Source organism: Chiloscyllium plagiosum, unplaced genomic scaffold, assembly GCF_037043375.1.
Source record: "Chiloscyllium plagiosum isolate Xiang-an unplaced genomic scaffold, Cpla_swu_hap1 HiC_scaffold_42, whole genome shotgun sequence".
Taxonomy (NCBI): Eukaryota; Metazoa; Chordata; class Chondrichthyes; order Orectolobiformes; family Hemiscylliidae; genus Chiloscyllium; species Chiloscyllium plagiosum.
In genome coordinates this window covers 7,476,816-7,500,452 of record NW_028270180.1, presented here as the reverse complement: position 1 = coordinate 7,500,452, position 23,637 = coordinate 7,476,816, and the positions used below count along the sequence as shown (strand labels likewise).

The window sequence follows — 23,637 nt, the reverse complement described above, 5'->3', positions numbered from 1 at the left end:
GATTGTTTGATAGGATACTACAAAATGGAAAATGGGATTCTGAAGGAAGCCTATAGCAGAATGATTTAGTGCAGAGTAGATGGAAAAAAGTAGTTAAGTAAAATAAGAAAATGCATTAATACATTATTTTATTATACATCTATCATGCTGCTAATACTCAGCACTATGAAAATAAACCTAAAGGAAAAAAATAACACATGTTCTAAGTATTGAATGTACTGCATAATTAATTCATTAACTGGTTAAAAAAAATCCAGCCACAACTTTAAGATTCATAAAAACACTGAAATGAGAGTCCTGAAACCTAATCCATAACTTTACTGACAATAGGAGAAGACAAAAATGATATTCAATAGGTTCTACCTGTTTAAAAATGTTTACAATTTTGAAAAATGTTGTTCTTCCCTTTCATTTTCTTCTTTTCTAATTTACGTTTGGAAGAACCAATGTCATTCTTCTAGGAATGCACCTAAAATGCTGAGAGTCTACAGTTGTTCCATGGAGCAACAGTGATTCCATCCTTATCTGATGCCTATAGTGCATTATGAGCACAAGGGGAAACCTTAGCTGATTTCTCCCCTCCTTAGCTTGGGGCACTGATATCTGAATATAGAGTCTTGGCACACCTCCAACAGAGTTTGGCTGATGTAAATAATGTTTGGAATCCAACTGAAGATCTGCCTGGTCTCTACTACTCAGTTCCAGATTGGAAAGTGCACTCATCTGGAAAGCCACTGGAGAAATCGTTTTAAATTTTAATTTACATTTTTGTTAATCTGTCAGAAACTTATTAAAGTTCTCTGGCACTTGTTTAATGCTGAAATTATGGATCTTTCAAACTTGTGAACTAGATTCTGTATTTTTATCATCTGTCCAATCGTCTCCATATTATGAAGAGTAAAAATCTGTATAATAGCTTTATACAATCATAAAATATATTCATTGTCCATAATCTGACATATCACAATACAGCTTTGTGATGGTTTAGTCCACTTTAATGATTTAAATTAAGATCTAAACACAGATCTAAAAGTAATTTTGTTTTATGATTGCTCCCTCTCTGGGTTAAACCCAAAGCATTTAAACATTTTTGTTTAAAAAATGGTCCAATTCTGGTGTTCCATTCCAATACAGCACCACAAAAGAAACAAATACTTTAAATGTGCCTGCCACGGTATCTGGCTGGGGAGATGAAACACAACCATCCTACCCACCTGCAGCTGTGGAACAGATTCAAGAAGTTATCACTGATATAATCTATTCACTCACTGATGTTCCTGTCTAAAGTGATAACTGAACAAAACAAACCTAATCTCAGTCTCTGAAACCGACACCCATCAGTAAGAAAGCTTGGATATAAAATGACAAGTCAGCCAGCTGTTCCACTGTCACTGTACAACAATTACAAGCTGTCCATCAAATCAGGAGGATGGGTGTGGCAATGAATAAGGACATAAGCCTGGTTACATTTTCCAATGCACAGTTTCGGATTTAAAAATCTGTCCTTCATTGCAAGACCCATGCACTATCAGAAATCCAATAACTATACACATTTGTCATTCAACAGCTGATATGGCAAAGAGCTAATGTTAACTGGGATATAGAGAAAACAGTGAGCACGAGAGAGAGGGAGACAGAGTGTGTGTGCGAGAGAGAGAGAGAGAGAAAAACACAGATTGGCGCCCAGATCTTCTGCAACACCAAACCAGTGCTACATGATTCCAGGCGTTTCTCAGAGTTCTCACCTTTCAGGTTGTGCAGCTTGGACAAAATATCAGAATTCAACTCTAAGAATTCATTAGGAAAACAATGAAGTAATGATACCTCAATTCTGACATGAGTGTCATATCTCAAAGGTGGAGATCAAAGTACTGGATTATCACATTAAAACAGATTAAACAGCATTATGTTCAAACTGGCAGCTTTGACTTTTAGCTAATGTGAAATAACTCCATTAAACTGCTTCGCTCAACACTAAGTTAAAAAGCAGCTAATGTTTGACAATTTAAAGTGCATTTTAAATGACAAGAAACAAACAAATCAAACTTAAATAAAAAATGGAAAGCGTTGAGATAATTCAACAGGTTTGGCAGCATCTGTTGAGAGAAAAACAGAGTCAACATTCAGAAAGCGAAGTCATCGAGGACTTCAAACCCCATGTCCAATGAAGATTCCTCAGCACTGTTTTAATTTAGATTTCCAGCATCCACAGTTTTATTCAGATTTTTATTCAGTAAGGATATCAAATGATATGGAGCAAAGGTAGGACAAATTTAGGTGCATACCAGTCATGAACAGTGGAACAAACCTGAAAGCTGAGTAGCCTACTTCTACTTCTACCCCTAACATATCTTTTCACTTGTACAGAACTATAATCATGTATAACACACCAATTGGGTGGAGGGGGGTGGAATCCTCATGGATGAGGAGTCTGGTACAGTTAAGGAATTGACAGGAATCTTGCTTTGGCTTATTCAGAGAAACACCATTATTTTAGCTGCTTGAATTTTAGATCATGCAATCATAAATTCAGTCTATTTAAAACAGTGATAATCTTCATCTTTTATTTTTTAATTTTCCAGGAGATGAACTATGTCAGTTTTACGCCTTGAAACTTAGAATTTATTGTTGTTTGAGACACTAAATGATCTCTATCAGCATGTTTTATACAATATGATTATAAAAAAGGTATTTGATAATTAAAACTAATAGGGACAATGAATGAGATAGTTTATAAGAGAAAAAGAAATGCATCATTCATCTGAAAACCATTCATCCAAAATACAGTACATCTGACAAGAGAGCACTTTCTCAGTACTGGGAAAAAGCACAAAGAACTGCAGATACTGGAAATTGGAAATGAAAATGAAAATTGCTGGCAAAACTCAGCAATTCTGGCAGCATCTGTGGAATGCAAGCAGAGTTAACATTTTGGGTCCAGTGACCCTTCTTCAGAATTGGTGTCTGCTTTCACTCCACAGATGCACCAAAGCAATTTGTTTTTGTTTCATCCTCATTACTGCTCTACAATACCGATCCATATTATGCACTCAAACTCTGGTTTGAATCAATAATCTTTTGCCTCAGTTTATGAGTGATGTCATTTTTATTAAAAAAGAGCATCGTCACACTTTCCTACAGATCAGCAGGATTAATTCAAGCATCTCAATGTAATTTTGACCGTCCCAGCCATGTCTGTCAACATGGAAATGTTGAGTAGATTTACAAATCATCTATCCTCCCTCCAAGCAATGAATGGAAAACTCCATTCTGATCCATATGATCTTTCTCAGCTCTTGGGGTACATGCTGGCCAACAACAAATTCATAACTTTAAAACTACCACATTTGTACAGAGATCCATACATTTTTATTTTCATGGTACTTTATTGCTGTGGAATTCACCACAATATAAACTAGCACAGTTCCATAATAATCCAGATCCATCAGAAGTAGTTTTGCAGAAATGCTTCAGGAAACCGTATTGGACTATAAATGTCCTGATGACAGATTCCTGGATTTCTTATTTGGAGGTTTAAGAATTAACAAAATTTCATTATCTATTATTCCATTCGGGCCATATTTGTGACTATTTCCATATTTGAGAAGCACTAGTTATGCATGTTAATGAGGATCTGTTGGCCATTGAGAGATCAGTGAAAAGATTCTGAATAATTTCCTGAAGTAATAATTCTGCGAGAGGGGTGAAGAGTCAAGCACCAAATGTTAATACAACAAAGTTAAAAGTCACTGCAAAATAGAATGTTTTCAAATAAAAATCCCACCCACCCTTCAAAGTTTTTATTTCAATAGCAATAAAGATCTCAAGTAGTTTAAGTCTGCAGCATTAGGTTTTCCCTCAAGACATCTGCTCCACAACAGTAATAATATGACCACTTGATCTCGATAAATAACTAAGACAAATAAATAGGTCCACAGTTTATGTATCAGCCACAAGCAAATGAAGAAACTGTATGTCACAGTTTAAAATTTTAAAGAAATTGCATTACATTTTGCAATACCATTAAAGCATTCAATTAAAAAAAATTCTAGAATTAAGTAAAATAATCAAGTCTACATCATTTACTTTCAGCTGATGGTGAATGTGAATGATGCAAAACTTAACTGTGAGGAGAATAGTGGAGAACTTGAAAACATCATCGACAAGCTATTGGGCAAGTGGCAGCTGCAATTCAAAGCAGAGAAAGTGAAATGATTCATTTCAGAAGGAAGGACATGGAATTGCAATACAATATAAAGTGAACAAATCTGAAGTGGATGCAAGAGCAGAGATGCAGGTATGTATGTGCCTAAGCCATTGAAGCTAGCAGGACATGTTGAGAGTGCAGTTAACAAAGCATACCAGATCCCTAATAGGAGCAGAATACAACAGCAAGAACATTAAATTGAACTTGCATAAAATGTTTTGGCCTTGGCTCACATACTGTGTCCAGCTCTGGGCATTGTAATTTAGTAAAGAGGTGATGCATTAGACAGAGTACAGAAAAGATTTATGAGAATGGCTCTGTGGATCAGGAACTTCAGTAATGATCAGATTTGACAAGTTATGACTGTTATCCTTAGAGAAAATAAGGCTGAGGGGAAGTTTGATAGTGTATTAAAAGCAATCAGCAGTCTGGACAGAATAGATAGGGAGAAACTGTTCCGACTCTCGAAAGCATTGAAAATGAGAGCAAATATTTAAAGCAATTAGTAAAAGAAGCAAGAGTGGGAGACAAGACTTGGTGCAGAGACGATGGGCCAAATGTCTTCTTTCTAAATCATAAAAATTCTGCGATTCTACCATAACCAATCCAATGTTACATAATATATAATAATTCACATTTTTAAAAAAACCATTAAAATTCCTTATTTAGCAATTTTAATTATATAGACAGGTTAGTTTATGAGGAGTTAAAAATTATATTCTGTAATGATGAATAAATTTTTAAAATCTTGGATTCATATCATACCTTATCATGACACATCTCAAAGCACTTCAGGCAATGATTAACTTTTGCAGTTACTGTTAAGTGGGCAAATGAATATACATCTCTTTCATGATTCATGTGTGGTATTATATATACTTTTATATATACACACATATGGGCAGCATAACATTGGATATAATTCATTTTATTTAATCTAAATTGTCCAATCAATTATAAGTTATAAACCAGGAAAGTAAAAAATGGACATTAATTTAATTAGGACAGTTTTTTAAAATTCAGACATAGATATATAGGTGCATTAAGAAGTTGACTTATCTGTTAGTGTTAACTTTTTATTAATGAAGATCAGAAATAATTAAATGCACCCAATTTCCATTCACCACTGTCTGAATTTCTTGCAGAGTTTTATTTCTTTTCTGCTTTCCTCTCCTCAGATGAGCAACCTTTCAGCTAGGCTGGTTTCACCAGCATTGGTTGCCATTCTGCAGTTAATAAAGCAGACCAGATCCCGAATCAACCCGAATTTCAGTGCAGAGCTCTTGTCAGAATGATGATTTCATAGATGAGCTAAATTCTGTCCTCATCTAAAATGCACACATCCACACACATATGAGTTCACACATGTTGGCATACAAACATTTTCCCCTTAGGTTCCAAGACAACAGAAGCCCTGCCTAAATCTTTCTTCCTCTCACTCAAAGTTCTGATGACAATTAAAATGTTTCTATTGTCACCTTGACTCAGGTTATTTAACATTGCACATGTCAATAAACAAACCAACACCCTACTAAATTCATTAGTTGTCTCTGTGAAATATTTTTGGTCTCCTAGCATTCATTTATTGCTTGCCCCATATCTTTGTTTCAGTCAGTTCGGCTCTATACAAGTAATTGCCCATCTATCCTTACAAGGTAAGGGTATTACACATAATGGAATCAAGTCAGGTAGATGGAGGTCAAGGCGTATAATCAGTCATAATCCAGCTGAGTGGTAGAAAGGGCTCAAGGGGCACTTAATGTCATTCGCCTAGCCAGGATGATTCAGTTCCACAGTGGGCTCAGCATTTAACAACTGAAGCATTTGAGTTTCTAATCTAATGAGTGGAATTAGTCCCTTTGAAGAAAGTGGCGCATATTTAATGATATTTGTAATGTCTATTGGGTATGAAGAGAGCGATTCTGATTTGTATTGCTTAAAACTACACTCTCTAAATGCGCTTCTTAAAAATGGACACTTTGCTAGACTGACAACATGGATGCCATTGATCACATGATGTCTGTTGACCAAAATTTCTGCCAGGTTCTGACTTTCCATAAGTAACCAGAGGACAAATGCTTCTACCATCTTGCTGGAATGCGGCACTGCATGTATTGTACGAATATTCCAGTCAACTTAACTCAAAGAACTAGCAGACCAGATGTCTACCACAGCCAGTTTTGAACTAAGGACACCACTGAATCCCTTATGAATTGACCTAATGCAAATTATTCCACAGTTATCTCCACAAAATACAATTGTTTCTGATAAAGGAACATCAAAACCACCTCACAGACGTTATCTCCCCACCTGGAAACCCTTGTCAATCAACTACTGGATTGTTTGAATCACATTCAACTATACAGTTTTGACACATTCATTGGTCTGCTTGTAATACTAAAAGGGTAAGTAGCTCCAGACTCAGCTAAACACATATCTTTTGATTTCTCTTTTATGGTAGACATCTGGTCTCTGAAATTTAACTACTGTTTTGATTGCAAAATGCGCCAACCTCTAAGGTTACAATCATAGCATCTTCATCAGCAATTCGACAATGTCCCAGGTTCCTCTGAAAGAGGTTGTCGTACACAGTGAACTGCAAGAACCTCAACTGGACAACGACATTACAGATTTGCAAACTCAATCAACTAATTCTGATATTTTTATTTTAAAATAAATAATAATTTCTCTCCTTTCCTTCCCCATTTCATTCTTTCTTTCTTTCTTAAATGCATTTGCGGGTAAATGTGCATCGCAGACCATTCTCCTGAAGCTTTGAAAGCTTTATTAAACCCTACTTTGTTTTAACCCTAAAAGATTTGCTGTGGGTCATTTTTAATTGGACTTCCCAAACAAGATGTAGGGAAACACATTGCCATCCAACTTTTTAAAAAAAAATGAAAAAACATTAAACTCAACAACTCGTGCTTTAGATGGGGCGGGGGGGTCAGGTAGGAGAAGAGACAGTAAAAATTATTCAATATACCACTTCCTTTTGTTCGTGACACATAACTTGGAACACTGAAAATAGGTGAATGTAAAAACACAATCATATTTTAGTCTGTTACAGTCAAATGGAGGAAAAATTAGCTATTTGTAACAAATTTCATACTAAATGGAAAACATTTTACCAGTTTGAAGTAGGTATTTTCTTAAATAGCTTGCATCACCCTCTAAGGTGTTACATTAATACTGATGCCGTGCTACATTTTCTGAAATGCAATCATAAGATATTTAAGTGGTGTGAGAGAATCCACACAAAGTCAATTATTCTTTTTTGTAGCACTGTATAAAGCATCCTGAAAATACTTTGAAGGGTTGAACTTTGAATACATTTGCGCAATTATTTTGACTATTATCAGCTTACGCAGCCTAGGGCTGTTTCACAATATGACAACTTAAGTTTAAGTTTAGGTTTAATATGTTTATTGAAGGTCACTGCACAAACTTATAATCATAAATGCCACAGAGTGTGAACAGAAATAATTAAAACGAGTTTAACCTGGTGCTGAGGTATTGTACCACACTGATGTATAATAAATAAGTGTGCCTTTAAAGGAGGGATCTCTGATTGAATGTATTGCTTTTTTCAGCACAATGCACTTAAAATCAGTCAAATCAGTAAAAAGTACTGTAAAATTGAAGTATAAATGATATCCCGCGCATTTCAAGATTCCACAAAGTTTTGGAATAGTTCAACATTATCGTTCTACGTTATGCTACGCTTTTCAAGCGCCACATTTTTCGATTCATTCTAAGTTGGTACAACCCAAAAAAGCACGCTCCGAATCAAATTATTTATGATTCAAGTTTCAGCTATTTTCCCCCACTTTAATGGTCTTTGATGAGGCTCTTAAAATTAAAGAACCTCTTGTTGGAGCAAAGACACTAATAACTACATTTTACAAGCTTTTGAATTTTTAAAGAAATGGTTAAGAAGCTGACCATTGTGCCTCAATATAATAACAAATAGCTCCAAGGTTTTTTTTAAAAGAAGTCATTTTTAATTGTTTACAATTGACTTACTCACAGACAATAAAATACACTCTAAGTATAATTGCTTATTAGTGAATTTTGAGAAGATTTGTAGCTCAGGATGTAGGTTTGCTTGCTGAGCTGGAAGATACATTTTCAGATGTTTGGTCACCATACGAGGTAACATTATCAGTGAGCCTCCAGATGAAAAACTGGTGGTATGGCCCACTGTCTATTTATGTGTTTAGGTTTCCTTGGGTTGATGATGTCATTCTAGCTCAGCAAGTAAACCTACATCCAAAATTCACTAAATGGGTACAGAATTCATGTGTGAAGCTGTTGAACTCAATGTTGGGACCAGAGGCTATAGAGTGTCTACGTTCCACCAGCATGTGTTGTGCTTCACTGGACCACTGCAGTATGAAAGCAAGGTGATGTGCTAAAATTGTAAAAACTAAAACATTTTATTTTCAGTATTTTTGATGTAGACTGAACTGGGAAAACAACTGTTTGAAAAGCCAAGTGTTGTTTATATTGCAGCTCAATCAAAAAGAGGGGGAATGTTACTGCAGATAGGCTGACAACAGGTGGTCTGTACAAAGTGAAATTAGACCAGAAACAAGTAACTGATTGGTTTGTGGAGTGACGATCAGTTATTGATGACAAAAGCCTTCTGCCCACCAACAACTACATGATTGGCTTCCAGTTGGCCGAATAGCTTGAGTATGAACAATATGGCTAGATGCTTTTGGACCTCCGAAAAGTGGTATTTCCCTCTGCATTGAAAATTACCCAAAGCCTGAAGAAAGCCAGTTTATTTTCCATCATCATTCCTGCAAGTTGTTGCTTTAAACCAATAAGTCAAAGACTTTATCATTTGTAAACCAGTTGCTCTGTGCCTCCTGCAAGGGAGTGAAAGTACTTGAAGTGAGATTGAAGTTGAGCAAATCCTGGTATGCAGAAAGGATCATCGCCCTGTTGTGAACACAATTGAAATGCCTTCCCAGTTTTTCCCTCCACTCATAACACCAGTGCTTTTTATCTTTGTCTGTGTGCAGGAGGAATTTTATACGGGTAATAGAGTTTTAACTAGTAGAGTTTTATGTTGACAGTTCATAGCTGCTTATCTATAGCTTGAAACTAGTTAGTTTAATAAACAGTAATTCTTGTTAAGTACAGAAACCTGGTATTAGCCTATCTAAAAGGGGAGCTAGAGGTAGGTAAATTTGGAAATTTGGTATATTTTGATAGAACCTTTAACTTTCTAGTGATAAAGGAAAATCGGAGCTTTATCTGCAGCACGCTATATAGAACATAGAACATAGAACATAGAAGAATACAGCGCAGTACAGGCCCTTGGGCCCTCGATGTTGCGCCGATCCAAGCCCACCTAAACTACACTAACCCACTATCCTCCATATACCTATCCAATGCCCTCTTAAATGCCCATAAAGAGGGAGAGTCCACCACTGTTACTGGCAGGGCATTCCATGAACTAACGACTCGCTGAGTGAAGAACCTACCCCTAACATCAGTCCTATATCTACCCCCCCTTAATTTAAAGCTATGCCCCCTTGTAATACCCGACTCAATACGCGGGAAAAGGTTCATACTGTCGACCCTATCTAACCCCCTAATCATCTTGTACACCTCAATCAAGTCACCCCTAAACCTTCTTTTCTCTAGTGAAAACAGCCCCAAGTGCCTCAGTCTTTCCTCATACGATTTTCCTTCCATACCAGGCAACATCCTGGTAAACCTCCTCTGCACCCGTTCCAATGCCTCCACATCCTTCCTATAGTATGGCGACCAAAACTGCACACAATATTCCAGATGCGGCCGTACCAGAGTCTTATACAACTGCATCATGACCTCAGGACTCCGGAACTCAATTCCTCTACCAATAAAAGCCAGTACGCCATATGCCTTCCTCACCGCACTATTTACCTGGGTGGCAACTTTCAGAGATCTGTGTACATGGACACCAAGATCCCTCTGCTCATCCACACTACCAAGTATCCGACCATTAGCCCAGTACCCCATCTTTTTGTTATTCTTCCCAAAGTGAATCACCTCGCACTTAGCTACATTGAATTCCATCTGCCACCTTTCTGCCCAGCTCTGCAGCTTCTCTATATCCTGCTGTAACCTGCCACATGCTTCCTCACTGTCAACAACTCCTCCGACTTTCGTATCATCCGCAAACTTGCTCACCCAACCTTCTAACCCCTCTTCCAGGTCATTTATAAAAATGACAAACAGCAATGGTCCCAAAACAGATCCTTGCGGAACACCGCTAGTGACGGCACTCCATGAAGAAACTTTGCCATCAACTACTACCCTCTGTCTTCTTCCATCCAGCCAATTCCTAATCCAAACCTCCAACTCACCCTCAATGCCATATCTCCGTATTTTCTGCAGTAGCCTACCATGGGGAACCTTATCAAACGCCTTACTAAAATCCATATATACCACATCTACCGCTTTCCCCTCATCAACCTCCTTCGTCACCTTTTCAAAGAATTCAATAAGGTTTGTGAGGCACGACTTGCCCTTCACAAAACCATGCTGACTATCCTTGATCACATTATTCCTATCCAGATGTGCATAAATCCTATCCCTTACAATTCTCTCTAAGACTTTGCCCACAACAGAAGTGAGACTCACCGGCCTATAGTTACTAGGGCTATCCCTACTCCCCTTTTTGAACAAGGGAACCACATTTGCTATCCTCCAGTCTTCTGGGACTACTCCTGTAGACAAAGAGGACATAAAAATCAAGGCCAATGGCTCTGCAATCTCCTCCCTTGCTTCCCAGAGAATCCTAGGATAAATGCCATCAGGCCCAGGGGACTTATCTATTTTCACCTTTTCCAGGATTTCCAACACCTCTTCTCTACATACCTCAAAGCCATCCATTCTACTTATTTGTGACTCAGTATTCTCATCGACAACAATGCCCTGTTCCTGAGTAAATACTGAAGAAAAGTATTCATTCAGTGTCTCCCCAATCTCTTCCGCCTCCACACGCAACTTCCCCCTACTATCCTTGACTGGACCTATTCCTACCCTAGTCATTCTTTTATTCCTAACATACCTATAGAAAGCCTTAGGGTTTTCCCTAATCCTATCGACTAAGGACCTTTCATGTCCCCTCCTTGCTGCTTTTAGCTCTCTCTTCAGGTCCTTCCTGGCTACCCTATAACTCTCAATCGCCCCAATTGAACCTTCACGTCTCATCTTGAGATAGGCCGCCCTCTTCCATTTAACAAGGGATTCCAATTCCTTATTAAACCACGGCTCCCTCGCACGACCCTTTCCTTCCTGCCTGACAGGTACATAATTATCAAGGACACTCAATAGTTGCCCCTTGAACAAGTTCCACATATCATTTACACTCTTGCCTTGGAGTCTACTTTTCCAAGCCACACATCCTAAGTCATGCCTCACCGCATCATAATTTCCCTTACCCCAGCTATAATTCTTGCCCTGTAGTACACACTTATCCCTCTCCATCACGAGTGTAAAAATCACCGAATTATGGTCACTATCCCCAAAGTGCTCACCTACCTCTAATTCTAACACCTGGCCTGGTTCGTTACCCAGAACCAAATCCAGTATGGCCTCACCTCTTGTTGGCCTGTCTACATATTGTGTCAGGAAACTCTCCTGCACACATTGAACAAACACTGACCCATCTAACGAACTTGAGCTATAGCTTTCCCAATCAATATCAGGAAAGTTAAAGTCCCCCATAACAACCACCCTATTACTGTCACTCATCTCCTGAATCACCTTCCCAATCCTTTCTTCAATGATTCTAGGACTATTAGGAGGCCTGTAAAAGACTCCTAACAGGGTGACCTCACCTTTCCTATTCCTAACCTCAGCCCAAACTACCTCAGATGGCAAGTCCTCATCCATCGTCCTTTCCACCGCTGTAATACTATCTTTGACAAGCAATGCCACACCTCCCCCTCTTTTACCCCCACCTCTGACCCTACTAAAACATTTAAATCCCGGAACCTGCAACAGCCAATCCTGTCCCTGTTCTAGCCATGTCTCCGTAATAGCCACAACATCGAAGTCCCAGGTACCAACCAACGCTGCAAGTTCACCTACCTTATTTCGTATACTTCTTGCATTGAAGTATACACACTTCAAGCCACTTCCCTGTTTACAGGCACCCTCCTTGGAAATTGATGCCATGTTCCTCACCTCCCTACACTCCAGGCCCTGCACCCTGAAGCTACAATCTGGGTTCCCATGCCCCTGCCGAGTTAGTTTAAACCCCCCCCAAGAGCACTAGCAAACCTCCCCCCAAGGATACTGGTTCCCCTCAGGTTCAGGTGTAGACCATCCTGTTTATAGAGGTCCCACCGTCCCCAGAAAGAACCCCAGTTATCCAAAAACTGGAACCCCTCCCTCCTGCACCATCCCTGAAGCCACGCATTTAATTGTTCTCTCTCCCTATTCCTCGAATCTCTATCACGTGGCATGGGTAACAAACCAGAGAACCAGATATCATTTTGAGCCATGACAAAATGGAAAAATAACTATCAATTTGGAGTCATGCTTACAAATTGAGGGGCGATCTTGTACAAAGCAGGCAGCCTGCAAATGCATTTCCCAATTCAGAGCACTGTGAGCAGTGAATATAGTAGACTAGATTGAAAGTAGTTTGAGTCTTGATCAAGGAAAGAAGATGTACCTGAACAGCCACTGAGAAGTTAGCATCAACATAACAAATGCAATGGACAAACTGGGAAAATGGAATGGAGCCCTTACAAGAAGCAGGGTGTCAGGAAATATAGCTGAGGTAGGAGTGGGAGCAAAGTCACCCTTGGAGAAACTGTCATCTGCTTCCCGCTGGGTGATAGTAATAGAAACTGGTAGCAAATCACAATCATGCACTCAGCACGAATGGTTCATTATTCTGGGGATTCATAACAAAGAAATGACAGAATAATAAAAAATAGACAACAATCCTAATCAGAAACATTCTCATAATTGACTACAATAAATACTGAAAAATTATTTTAAATTTTAATTGACAAGTTTAAGTGGTCTGTGCGCCAAATCTCAGAGTACAAGACATTAAAAAGGGTACATTCGGCAGAAGTCAAGTTAGAAGGTTCTGTAGCTTAGAAATGAAGTAACCACCATTTTTAGAAGTAACACCTATTTTATCAAATTACATTTTCGTGAAACTTACCACTTCTTCATCTGACAGTTCCCGTCCTTGAATGCTGCTATTCTCCCGCACAGCTTGCTGATGTTTTCTCCCTTTTATGTGGCTGAAGAGATAGACCTCAGAGGTGATCTTTGGAACAGAAAGTGACAACGTTTCAAGCTCAGTGAATTCTCTAAGCTTCCAATATTAGTTAATATTGGTAGGATCTGCACAAGGACAATCAGCATAGAACTGCACACTAACCAATTATATTTTACAATATTATATTTTTACAACAATTAAGGTAAAATACTCTTATTGTGCATAGCGTAAAGAAACTTATTGGAAATCCTAGAAGCCAAACTAAATCCTTTGATCCAACAACCTTGTTACTTTTGTTACTGATCAATCTACAAGCCATCTGCATTCACACTCCATCCCAATCCTCTCCTGCCAGAGACACTCGGGCATATTAATATTGTTCTTTTCAAAATACTCTCTAGGTACATAATTCCAAAATATTTTTCCCTTATAATTCCACCCAACTTTTCCCTTCTCTTTGATAACTTTATAATTTGTGCCATTTTTCTTTGGATCAACTTTGCCAAATCTCTTAAAAATGTTCCTTGTTTTCTATAGGATCAATTTCTTCAACTTGTGCCTTCTGGTCAAGCAATATAATATTTACACTTGTTCTCAGCCAGATCTTTGAAAATAGAAGCACAAACAGCAGAACCTACCAACACGTTGCACAAGGAGCAATGTTTTTTTCGTTCATATGGAGTAAGTTTGGGTGCGTAGTCAGTGTTAGCATGTCTCCCACTGCTAAGCTCAGCTGCTTTTTCTTTTCGTTGTTCGATCTGCTCCATATGCCTCCGACTGCTCTCATCATGCTGCATGAAAGCAAAACAAATGCAGAACAATTGTAGCAACTAATGCTCTTCTGCTGGTTAAATCTCCAGTGGAAAATGAAATAACAACCTGTGCACTTTGTCATCATTCAAAAGGGCTGAAAATAATAAAACAAGTAATTACAATTCAGCTAGCCTATCACAGCTATCATTGAGAAAATATTAGAATCCACTGTAAAGGATGCAATAGCAGAGCATTTAGAAATGTATAATATAATCAAACAGAGTCAACAAGGCTTCAAGAAGGGAACATTATGTTTGACAAATCCGTGAGAATTTCTTGAGGAGGAACCAAGCAGGATAGGTAAAAGGGAAAGTAGCTGTAATATATTTGGATTTCCAAAAGGTATTTGATAAGGTATCACACACAAGGATATGTAATAGGATACCAGCCGAGTGTTGTAGTAGTACAGGACTAGAGGGCATAAGCTTAGAGTAAGGGGTTGTCCATTTAAGACTGAGATGAGGAGGAAAACTTTCTCCAGAGGATAATGAAGCTGCGGGATACTTTAACACAGAAATATGTCAAATCTGGGGTTATTAAATATATTCAAGGCTGAGACAGACAGATTTTCAACCAGTGAGGGAATCAAGAGCTATAGAGAAAAGGCAGTAAAGTGGAGCTGAAGATTATGAAATCAGCCATGATCTCATTGAATGGCACAGCAGATCCTATAGATCAAATGATCTCATTCTGTGGCTAGAACTTATTGCCCCTCTGTAATTTCTTTATTATTACCTTTCTCTCCACTTTCTGCCTCTGCATTACCAAACTCATGAGGGTCTGCTCCCACTGTCCAGGCAGATATCCGAAATACTGTGACCAGCTTTGGTCTCATAAAACAAGGAAGGGTTTACACGTCACAGCAGGGATGCAACAAAGATTCACTACTGTGATTGTTGGAATGTAAGGATTGTGCTATGCGGAAAGAGCGAGTAGAATAGCAGGAATTAAATTCTCTGGAATTTAGAAGAACACATAGCAATCATGCTGAAATGTAAAAAATTCAAAGAAGGTTCATTAAGTTATAAGTTAAAAGGCTGTTTCCCCAGATTGTGAATGTAAAACTATGAGGTTCACTGTTAGGATAAAAGGTCAGCCACTTATGTCTAACTTAAGAAGACATTTCACTCAATCATGAATACTTGAAATTTTCTAGCCAGAAGGCTACAGGTGCACACAGTCATTGGTACATTCAAGGTTGAAACTGATAGACACCAAGGGAATAAAGGCACATGGGTAACAGGGTAAGAGAGTGAAGTTGAAGTTGAAGCTGAAGATCAGCTAGTTTATGAAATGGTGAAGCAGACTTGAGCAGTGGTTGTCTCTGTTCTCAAACTGACATAATGCCCATACTCCCTTAAACAATTCTTCCCCATGCTACCAGTGTGCCGCTATCATTGCTATGCTCCTCATTTAAGTGTGGCATCAGTTTTACTCTCCCCTATAAATCTCAATTGCAGGACTGGTGCTATACTATCTCACTGCCCAGTTATCCTGATTTCTACACAACCTTGCCCCAACTTGCCTGTGAAAACATTGCAGCAATACATTCAATATCTCCCTGAACATTGAATAACTTTTCCTTAATCTTCTGCTTTTAAAATAATGTTGCTCATGTACTGCACTAAAGATTGTAGCTTTTACTTGCTTTCTTAATTAACAGAAAATATAACACTAGATCAATCAAGATTTTACTTTTCCATACAACTACTCTGCATCCTTGCTCTATTGGACAACAACACATTCAGTTCAATAATTCCAATGTTCCCATCTGAAAATAATTCTGGACAAAACAGATACAAAAGTTAAACCTGGCTTGATGGATCATAAGGTTTACATTTCTTTTTGTTTATAGTGCAAGTCAGTCACTGATTATATTCTCCAAAGTCTGCCAAGTTCTTTGACAAAGAACATAAAACTTTATTACAGCAAAGAAAAACACATTACAGGAACAATCTTATTACATTCCCCAGAAAGAAAGGTTCATCCTTTTTACCCCAACAATACTCTTACAGACATGTAAACCTCAGTGAAGAGTAAATCAGTGTCCTCTCCAGTGCATCTTGGAAAGGTGCCAAATTACATACTTCTTACTGAAATATTAAAAAGATAGGTTCTGTATCAGGTGGAACCACAATGCCAAGTAACACATATTCAGTTGGACTTAATTTCAGAATTGACACTGAAAGGCTCTTAACCTAGCAGAGTCCTTTATAACTGTTGGCCTTTGCAGACTAATCTTAAGAACTGCAACACATACAAACGTTTCAACGTGTATTTGAGAGGATCAGCAAAAATCACAATATTATATAATACCTTCAGTTGTATTTTCTTTTGTAGTTCTTCCATAGCTTCTTGTTGAGCTGCACACAGCGCAGCCAGCCTCTCCTCTCGTTCCCTGCCAAAGGCACACAAAAAAAAGTAGTGACAGACTGACGATCTGCAGTGATTCTTGATATTTTCCGATTCCTACCATGGAAGGAGCCAGGAAAATAAGTAATTTAACAAGGGTGAGAAGGTATACGTCCTGAAATATATTTGTGTCCTTTTAACATAATCAGGATTCCACATGCAGGATTTGACATATCACAAATAAGTTTTGGATACTTCTAAGATAGCATCATACCTAACCCCAACCTTCCCTACAATTCAAAAGTTATACTGAATAGTAATCAAAACCAGGAAACATAAGCAACGTTTTCTCCCTCTGGTCAAGGTTTACAGTAATGTTCTGGCAGAACAAATGAGCTATGATGAGATCAATTAAGCTGCAGCTTTGTGGTCAATACATCTTGATATTACAACAATTGGCTCTTGAGGGGTGCACAGAAAATTGTTTAACAAAGGCCACAAACCTGGCTCTTTCACGTGCTGCATCTTCCCTTGCTTTCTCTTTTTCTTGTCGCTGTTGCTCAATCCGTGCCTCCTGTTCTCTCCTCTTCAACATTAGTTCTTCCACACGGGCCTGACGCTCTGCCTCCAGTGCTCTCTTGCGTTCCTGCATTCAATCAAGTCATTTTAAAACAAGAGATTTTGCTATAGTTCAAGAATGATAAAAAATAATCCAACACTTCTCTAAATTTCCATTGTTTTTTCATAGACTTCTAACTGAGGTACACAATGTCAGCTACCCTCTGGTAAAGAGAATAAAATATATATAATTTGTATATGACCCAAGAGACCATCCATTCAACCACAGTCACGCTCAGCCCTGTGCATACTCGAGCTTTTCCAGATGGTAATTTAATAAAGAGCAGAAACAGCACCTGTGGCTAATTTTGCGTTCTGTAACCCAGTACGTTATTAACTTCAGCACTGTTCCACCTGCCAACTCAACATGGAGCAGACATTACATTTGACCCTTGGCTCAGTAATTCATAGAATAAACTAATTGAACTATCAAAAGGAGATCTATAGGAGGTATAATCTCACTCTGATGTTTCAATTTAAATGTTTTGTTCAGAATTACTTCAAGTGTTGCATCTTTTCCAGTTTCTAGTACAATACATCGTAAACAGTTTTACAACTTCACATACAGAACAAGATTTCTGCTTAGTGAATTGAAAATATACAGAGATCTATCGTACATGATAGCTGATGCTAACCTGGTGAGATTGAAAAGTAAGGACCACTTACACTTGCATAATGCCTTGACACATCCTTGAGGAAGAATTTAAATGTGATTCACTTGTTGCAAATGAAAATTATTTACTTCTGTTAAACAACTGCTGAAACACAATTATCTTTGCACGTTTGATGGACTGAGGAGGATATGGACAGATTTTTATTTAGTATTGGTTTGAAGCGTTCTGAAAAGTGGGAAGGAAGGTGGAGTTGAGACTGAAATTAGATCAGCCAATGATTGTATTAAATAGCAATGCATGTTCAAGGTGGGTGAATTGCCTACTCCTGGTTCTTATGTTCTTATTATACTTAATCTCCATGCTGCTGTCTCAGAACCCTTCTGTATCTTTTTGCAACCCGTGTCCTTCTCGCAACTTATATTTTCACCTAGTTTTGTACCACGAGCAAAATTAGATACATTATTTTTTAATAATAGCTGAGTTCCCAGCACTGATCCATGCCGTACTCCGCTAGTTATAGCCTGCTAACATGAGAATGTCCCATTGAAGCTAAAATCTTAACCCCATTTGCATGAACTCTAACTTGTCTATTAAACTTTTATATGGCACTTCAATGAATTCCTTTTTGAAATCCATATTACATCTACTGGCTCTCTTTAGCTATCCTACTAAATATATCCTCAAAAAACTTGAATAAATTTGTCAAACACTCCTGCCCATTTATAAAACTGAAATATCAGTAAAGCAGGGATGCTTTAAGTTCTCATTCAGTAGTCAGCATCTCAAACAAAGGAATTCTTCAATCTTAACTGAAGAAGGGCACTACTAGAATTATTCTACCCAGTAAAAGAAGTGACTTAATTTTATTAGATCAAAAGGTAATTCATAAATTTACATCATCAATTGTTCTATGAAGTTTTGAGATAACATCCAACATAAACATTTTGCAAAACAGAATTATTTTGGATTGTTATTTTCCAAATTTCAACAGCTGTTTCCCTTTTGTCCACATTATATAAAGTGCATATAAAACATTCTCTCAGCTAGCAAACCACAGCAAATGTACCGGAGACAGAACTCAGTTATTAATGCTGAATACAAAGCCATATTAATGTGGTCCGAGCCAATGCTTTGCACCAATGCAGTAAGATGGTAGCATGCTTTCTGGAACCTTAGGCTGGGGACCCTGATAAATTTCCTAAATCCATGGCAGATCCAACTCTTCTTTTTAAAATTAAGTTGCTCAGGCCACATTTACAAAGCAATTATGGAACATACTCGGTGGTTTTGTTTAATGCTAGCATTTAAATAAGGCAGAAATCTGCAACTGACCAGATTCCAGAGCAAATTGGAGCAAGAGTCTTTCTGGAATAAGTGCAAAGGAAAAGCAATTCACAGGCATTACATTTGTAGAGTAAACAATGCTTATTTCAATTTATACTTAGAGTAGGCATTGGGATCCATTAGCAAGGCACTGGACAGGGTGCTCATCTCCAGAATATACCCACTCCTAGAAGAATAACTCTTTTCACTAAGGCAAAGGATCGTCTTGATTTTAAAATGCAGCACTGTTCTTCGGCAGACTCAATACAAGTTTTCTTTCTCTGTTTGTTTCTAACCTGTACAGCCTCATCGCGTGCTTGCTTCTCCTCTTGCCGACGATGTCGTTCTTCCTGTAATTCATTCAGCCGCTGCTCGTACTCTTTCAGCTTTGCAAGAACATCATGACGCTTGTTTTGAGCTTCCAATGTGTTGATGAAAGCAATTTCATTAACCTGAAAGGACAGAAAAGATAGACAGGTTTCCACATCCATTAGAATGTGATTGTATTTAAAATCTACATAATTTATTCTTCAAATACAGCTGATATATTTAGTTTCCAAAAAGTCCCGGACAAATGAAACTTGTATATAGCAATGTACCCCAGGGTCACTTCCTTGTGTTGCTAGCTGACCTCAGCTGGACAGAAATCTGGAGACGGTGTCTCAGATACCCTTAAGCCAAAGAGAGAAAAAAAAACTGAATGCTCCCAGGTTTCATCACTGACCAGTGATAATCTGTACATGAGACATGAGTTGAGGGCATGATTGGGCTCAACTTGAGATAGTCATCAGGGTTATACATTAAGAAGGCCTAGTTTCATGAGGTAGGAGAAGGCTGTTAATGTCTATCAAACGAGATGCCAAAAATAACTAGATCATTCAGAAGAGGGAAGAAAACAGGAAATATTTAGAAGATCAGCTCATATGTAGCATTACATTTCAAAATGTTATAATCTTTCCTTTTCCTCTCAAGTTATATCAATATCTAACAAACCTCAAACTCACATCTTATCTACTCTAGGCTCCAAACTATCCAAAATATAAATAAGCTTGAAGTGCTATCTTCCAACTCCCTTGCTTGAAATTTAATTGCCCAGTCAGTTAACTTTGGCAAATCTATGATCTCTCAGTCCATGCAGAATTTAGAAGAACCTTAGAATGAGTTATTAAGTTGAAAGGTATTGTACAAATGTGTGTTCTTATTATTCCTCCTACCTTTATCATTGCTAGCAAGCTTTAAAAAAAATCAAAGCAAAACCGACATTTATGTTTCAACTGACTTTGGTTTCATATGCAATGGAGTAAAAAGAAAAATCAGCAGTCCAATCCAATAACCCATTCTCTACAGGTATATGGTCAATAACTCAGGAAAATCAACGTTTTTTTTGCACAACTGTTCATGGTTCCCAGTGGGTATTTCACCATGATAATCAGGTTCAATGACAGAAGAAAGACCATTAATATTCTGAAATTGTGTCTCAGTCACAGCTTTAACTTCAGCATTTTTCCCTCAACTTGGTACATGATCAGTGTTCAGGCACTCTAGATGATCCAGCTCGTATCTTGAGAATGGTTCCAGACCTTAGCCTCTTCCTCTTGTGCCTTCTTCACTATTGCTTGCAGCTGAAGCTCCCGTTTCAGCTCAGCATGAAGCAGCTTCTCCTCCATCATCTTCCTCCTCTGCTCCAGCAGCTCCTCCTTCCACTTCCGTACTTCCTTCTCCTAAGGATATTCAGCATAAAAGTTGAACAGTTTTACAACTTCAGCACTTTCCTCACTTAAATAGTGAGCAACATATAAACTACAGGCACTCCCTGTTGAGCTCAGAAAATTCAATGCCCCAATTCTCAGTCTACACGTCTTCAATGTTACGTCAATGACTACATAAAGTATTTCATTGGTTGAATTATGCTTTGAGAAGTTCAATGGCTGTGAAAGGCACTGGAGAAAGGCAAATCATTATTTTTGCTGCATCTTCAGCATTGGTAACAAACAAAATTACTGTGTGAGGTGATGTTCTTTGGAAGAAGTAAGAAAACAAAGGAGCATTCAACAAATGGCATGACTCTAGGAAACTCAGAGGAACAAAGGGTCCTTGGAGTGTTTGTTGATAGATCCTTGAAGGCAGCAGAACAGATTAATAGAATAGTTAAAAAGGCATGCAGGACACGACTTTATCAGCTCTGGCATAGACTATAAGACAGGCTATGTTGGAGCTATGGTTCAGCAACAGCTAAGGAACTGTATGCAGTTCTGGTCAGTGCTCTACAGGAAGAATTGCACCAGAGAGAGTACAGATGAAATTCACCAGGATGTTGCCTGAGATGGAGCATTTTATCTCGGATGAGAGGCTGGAAAAAGTCAGGTTATTTTCTTCAGAGCAAGGAAAACTAAGGAGACCTGACTGAGGTGTGTCAGATTATGAGGGGCATGGACAGGGTGGAAAGCAGCTGTTCCCCTTCATTGATAAGGTAACAACAACAGGGCATAATTTGAAGATGAAAGGCAGGAGATTTAGAGAGGATTTGTGGAAAAATTATTCTCACCCAGAAGGTGGTGGGAATCTGGAATGCGCTGTTTGGGACGGTACTTAAAAAGTACTTGGATAAGTACTTGAAATTTCATAACATTCAAGGCTATAGGACAAGTCCTGGAAAGTGGGACTAATGTAAATAAGTGACCCAGACTCGAAGGGCATCTTCTATACTGTATAATTCAACTTTACTACACTACCATAATTACAATGCAAATAATGTCAACATACAGTATCTGTGGATTGGCTATAGAATATGAGTTCCAACAACAACAATGAAGGAGAGTACTTCTTCTAGAATGAATTTACATTTTCAGTTAGGAAATTTTATTTCTTATACTAACTGGCAAATTAAAAGACATCTTGCTGTGACATATAACCTGCTGGAAACATGTCACTAACAAAAAAGTGTTTTTAGAACATCAGTCAATTGTGCTCTTAGTAAACACTAACCAAATGTCACCTATTGCCAGCATTATGCATTGTCTAGGTCAAGCATTTGTGCTAGAGTCTGCAGAAAGTTCTTTTCACTGCACCCAAACAGTACGTCTCAGCCTCAATCCAAGAATGTCACTGCCACACCACACCAATACGACACTTTGTCATTTTGGCTTTTTATATGACCTTTCTGGTTGGAACTACCAAATCAAAGCTCATTAACAGCAGTTTTGTTTCATACTTTACAACCATCTGAGAACTTCCTTCAAAGTTGACAAATACATTATTTAAATGCCTTACTACCAGCAGAAACAGGAAACAGACAAACGTTCTGGCCTGTATTCAATGCAGGCAACAGATTGGTGCGTAATTCACTATGCCATCTAATTCCTCTGCTTCTATATTTTTAACTCTCACTATTATAAACAGATTTTGTCTGTCTTACTCGCTCCAACAACTTCTGCAATTTCAGCGTCTGTTCCTCTCGTAGTTTTTCACGAAGTTGTTGGGCTTTCAGCTGCTTTTCCTCATGTCTCTTTTTTGATTCTGCAATTGTCCTGTTAACAGGAAATTTGAAAGAGAGATTCCATTACCAGAGAGATCAAATGCTTTTACAAATAAAATCCAGCACATTAGTGTACTCTGCAGATTGCAACATGTAATATAAAATGTTAGCTGATCATGAATCACATGCTGCACTAAAAAATTTTAAAAAACGAAAGACTGAAATAATAATCTTAATCACATTTTCCTCGATGGTGAGGAAAGCTTTTCGTGCATCTGGATGGCATGTCCAGGTGGTCGTGCTGGCTCCTCCTCCACAATATCCCCCCATGAAGTACTCTGACGCCAAGGTTCACGTGCTATAAAGAATAAAATAGAAAAATAAGAAGAAATTAAATGCCAATGTGGACAATTAACACACAGATATTACCTTTGAAGAACTTCTGATGAAGGTTGCCACTTCTCTTTCCTTCTACATGCTGACCATGTGTTGTCCCAGTCAAAATGGTGTTTTTTTTTAATCCTGGGACAGGCTAAGCAAAGACATGCCAGAGAATTCCTAGAGGCCTGGCACTCCAACCAAAACGCCATAAACAAACACATAGATCTAGATACCATCTATCAACCCCTCAGAAAACGAACAGGAAATGACATCACGACAAACCCCAGGAACCCCATCCAGGACAAACATATAAATAGAAAGCAGGAGACAACAGCTTCGCTTCATTTGGAGATCGCCACTGATGATGTTACCTAGCCAGGTAATGAAACGTCTGGATATCAAACACAGCTCAGCGAGCAATCCTACACCCAAAACCTCAACCTGAGCCACAAACCTTGCATTAATCAGGTGTCGCAAACTAAGGATTCCTACCTTGTTGGACACAAACCAAATCCAGTCAGTCCAAAAGTATAATTCTCAAAAATAACTTGTATAATTACACCAAGCTTGTATCTGGCATTCAGTATTCAACTCCAGTTATACC

The 23,637-nt window shown here is 38.2% G+C and overlaps 1 protein-coding gene across 6 annotated transcripts in view; it reads right to left on the bottom strand.

The window, feature by feature from the left end:
- scaper (S-phase cyclin A-associated protein in the ER) overlaps positions 1 to 23,637 on the bottom strand; it is a 316,829-nt gene that overhangs the window by 194,879 nt on the left and 98,313 nt on the right. For all 6 annotated transcript variants that reach the window (XM_087982090.1, XM_087982091.1, XM_087982088.1 and 3 more), the window contains 8 exons: positions 22,893 to 23,010; positions 22,593 to 22,704; positions 20,758 to 20,898; positions 19,474 to 19,629; positions 17,126 to 17,268; positions 16,587 to 16,668; positions 14,096 to 14,248; positions 13,398 to 13,505 (listed from right to left, as the gene is read on the bottom strand). In XM_087982090.1, coding sequence (XP_087838216.1) covers positions 13,398 to 13,505; positions 14,096 to 14,248; positions 16,587 to 16,668; positions 17,126 to 17,268; positions 19,474 to 19,629; positions 20,758 to 20,898; positions 22,593 to 22,704; positions 22,893 to 23,010 — 1,013 coding nt within the window. The remainder of the gene's footprint in view (positions 1 to 13,397; positions 13,506 to 14,095; positions 14,249 to 16,586; positions 16,669 to 17,125; positions 17,269 to 19,473; positions 19,630 to 20,757; positions 20,899 to 22,592; positions 22,705 to 22,892; positions 23,011 to 23,637) is intronic.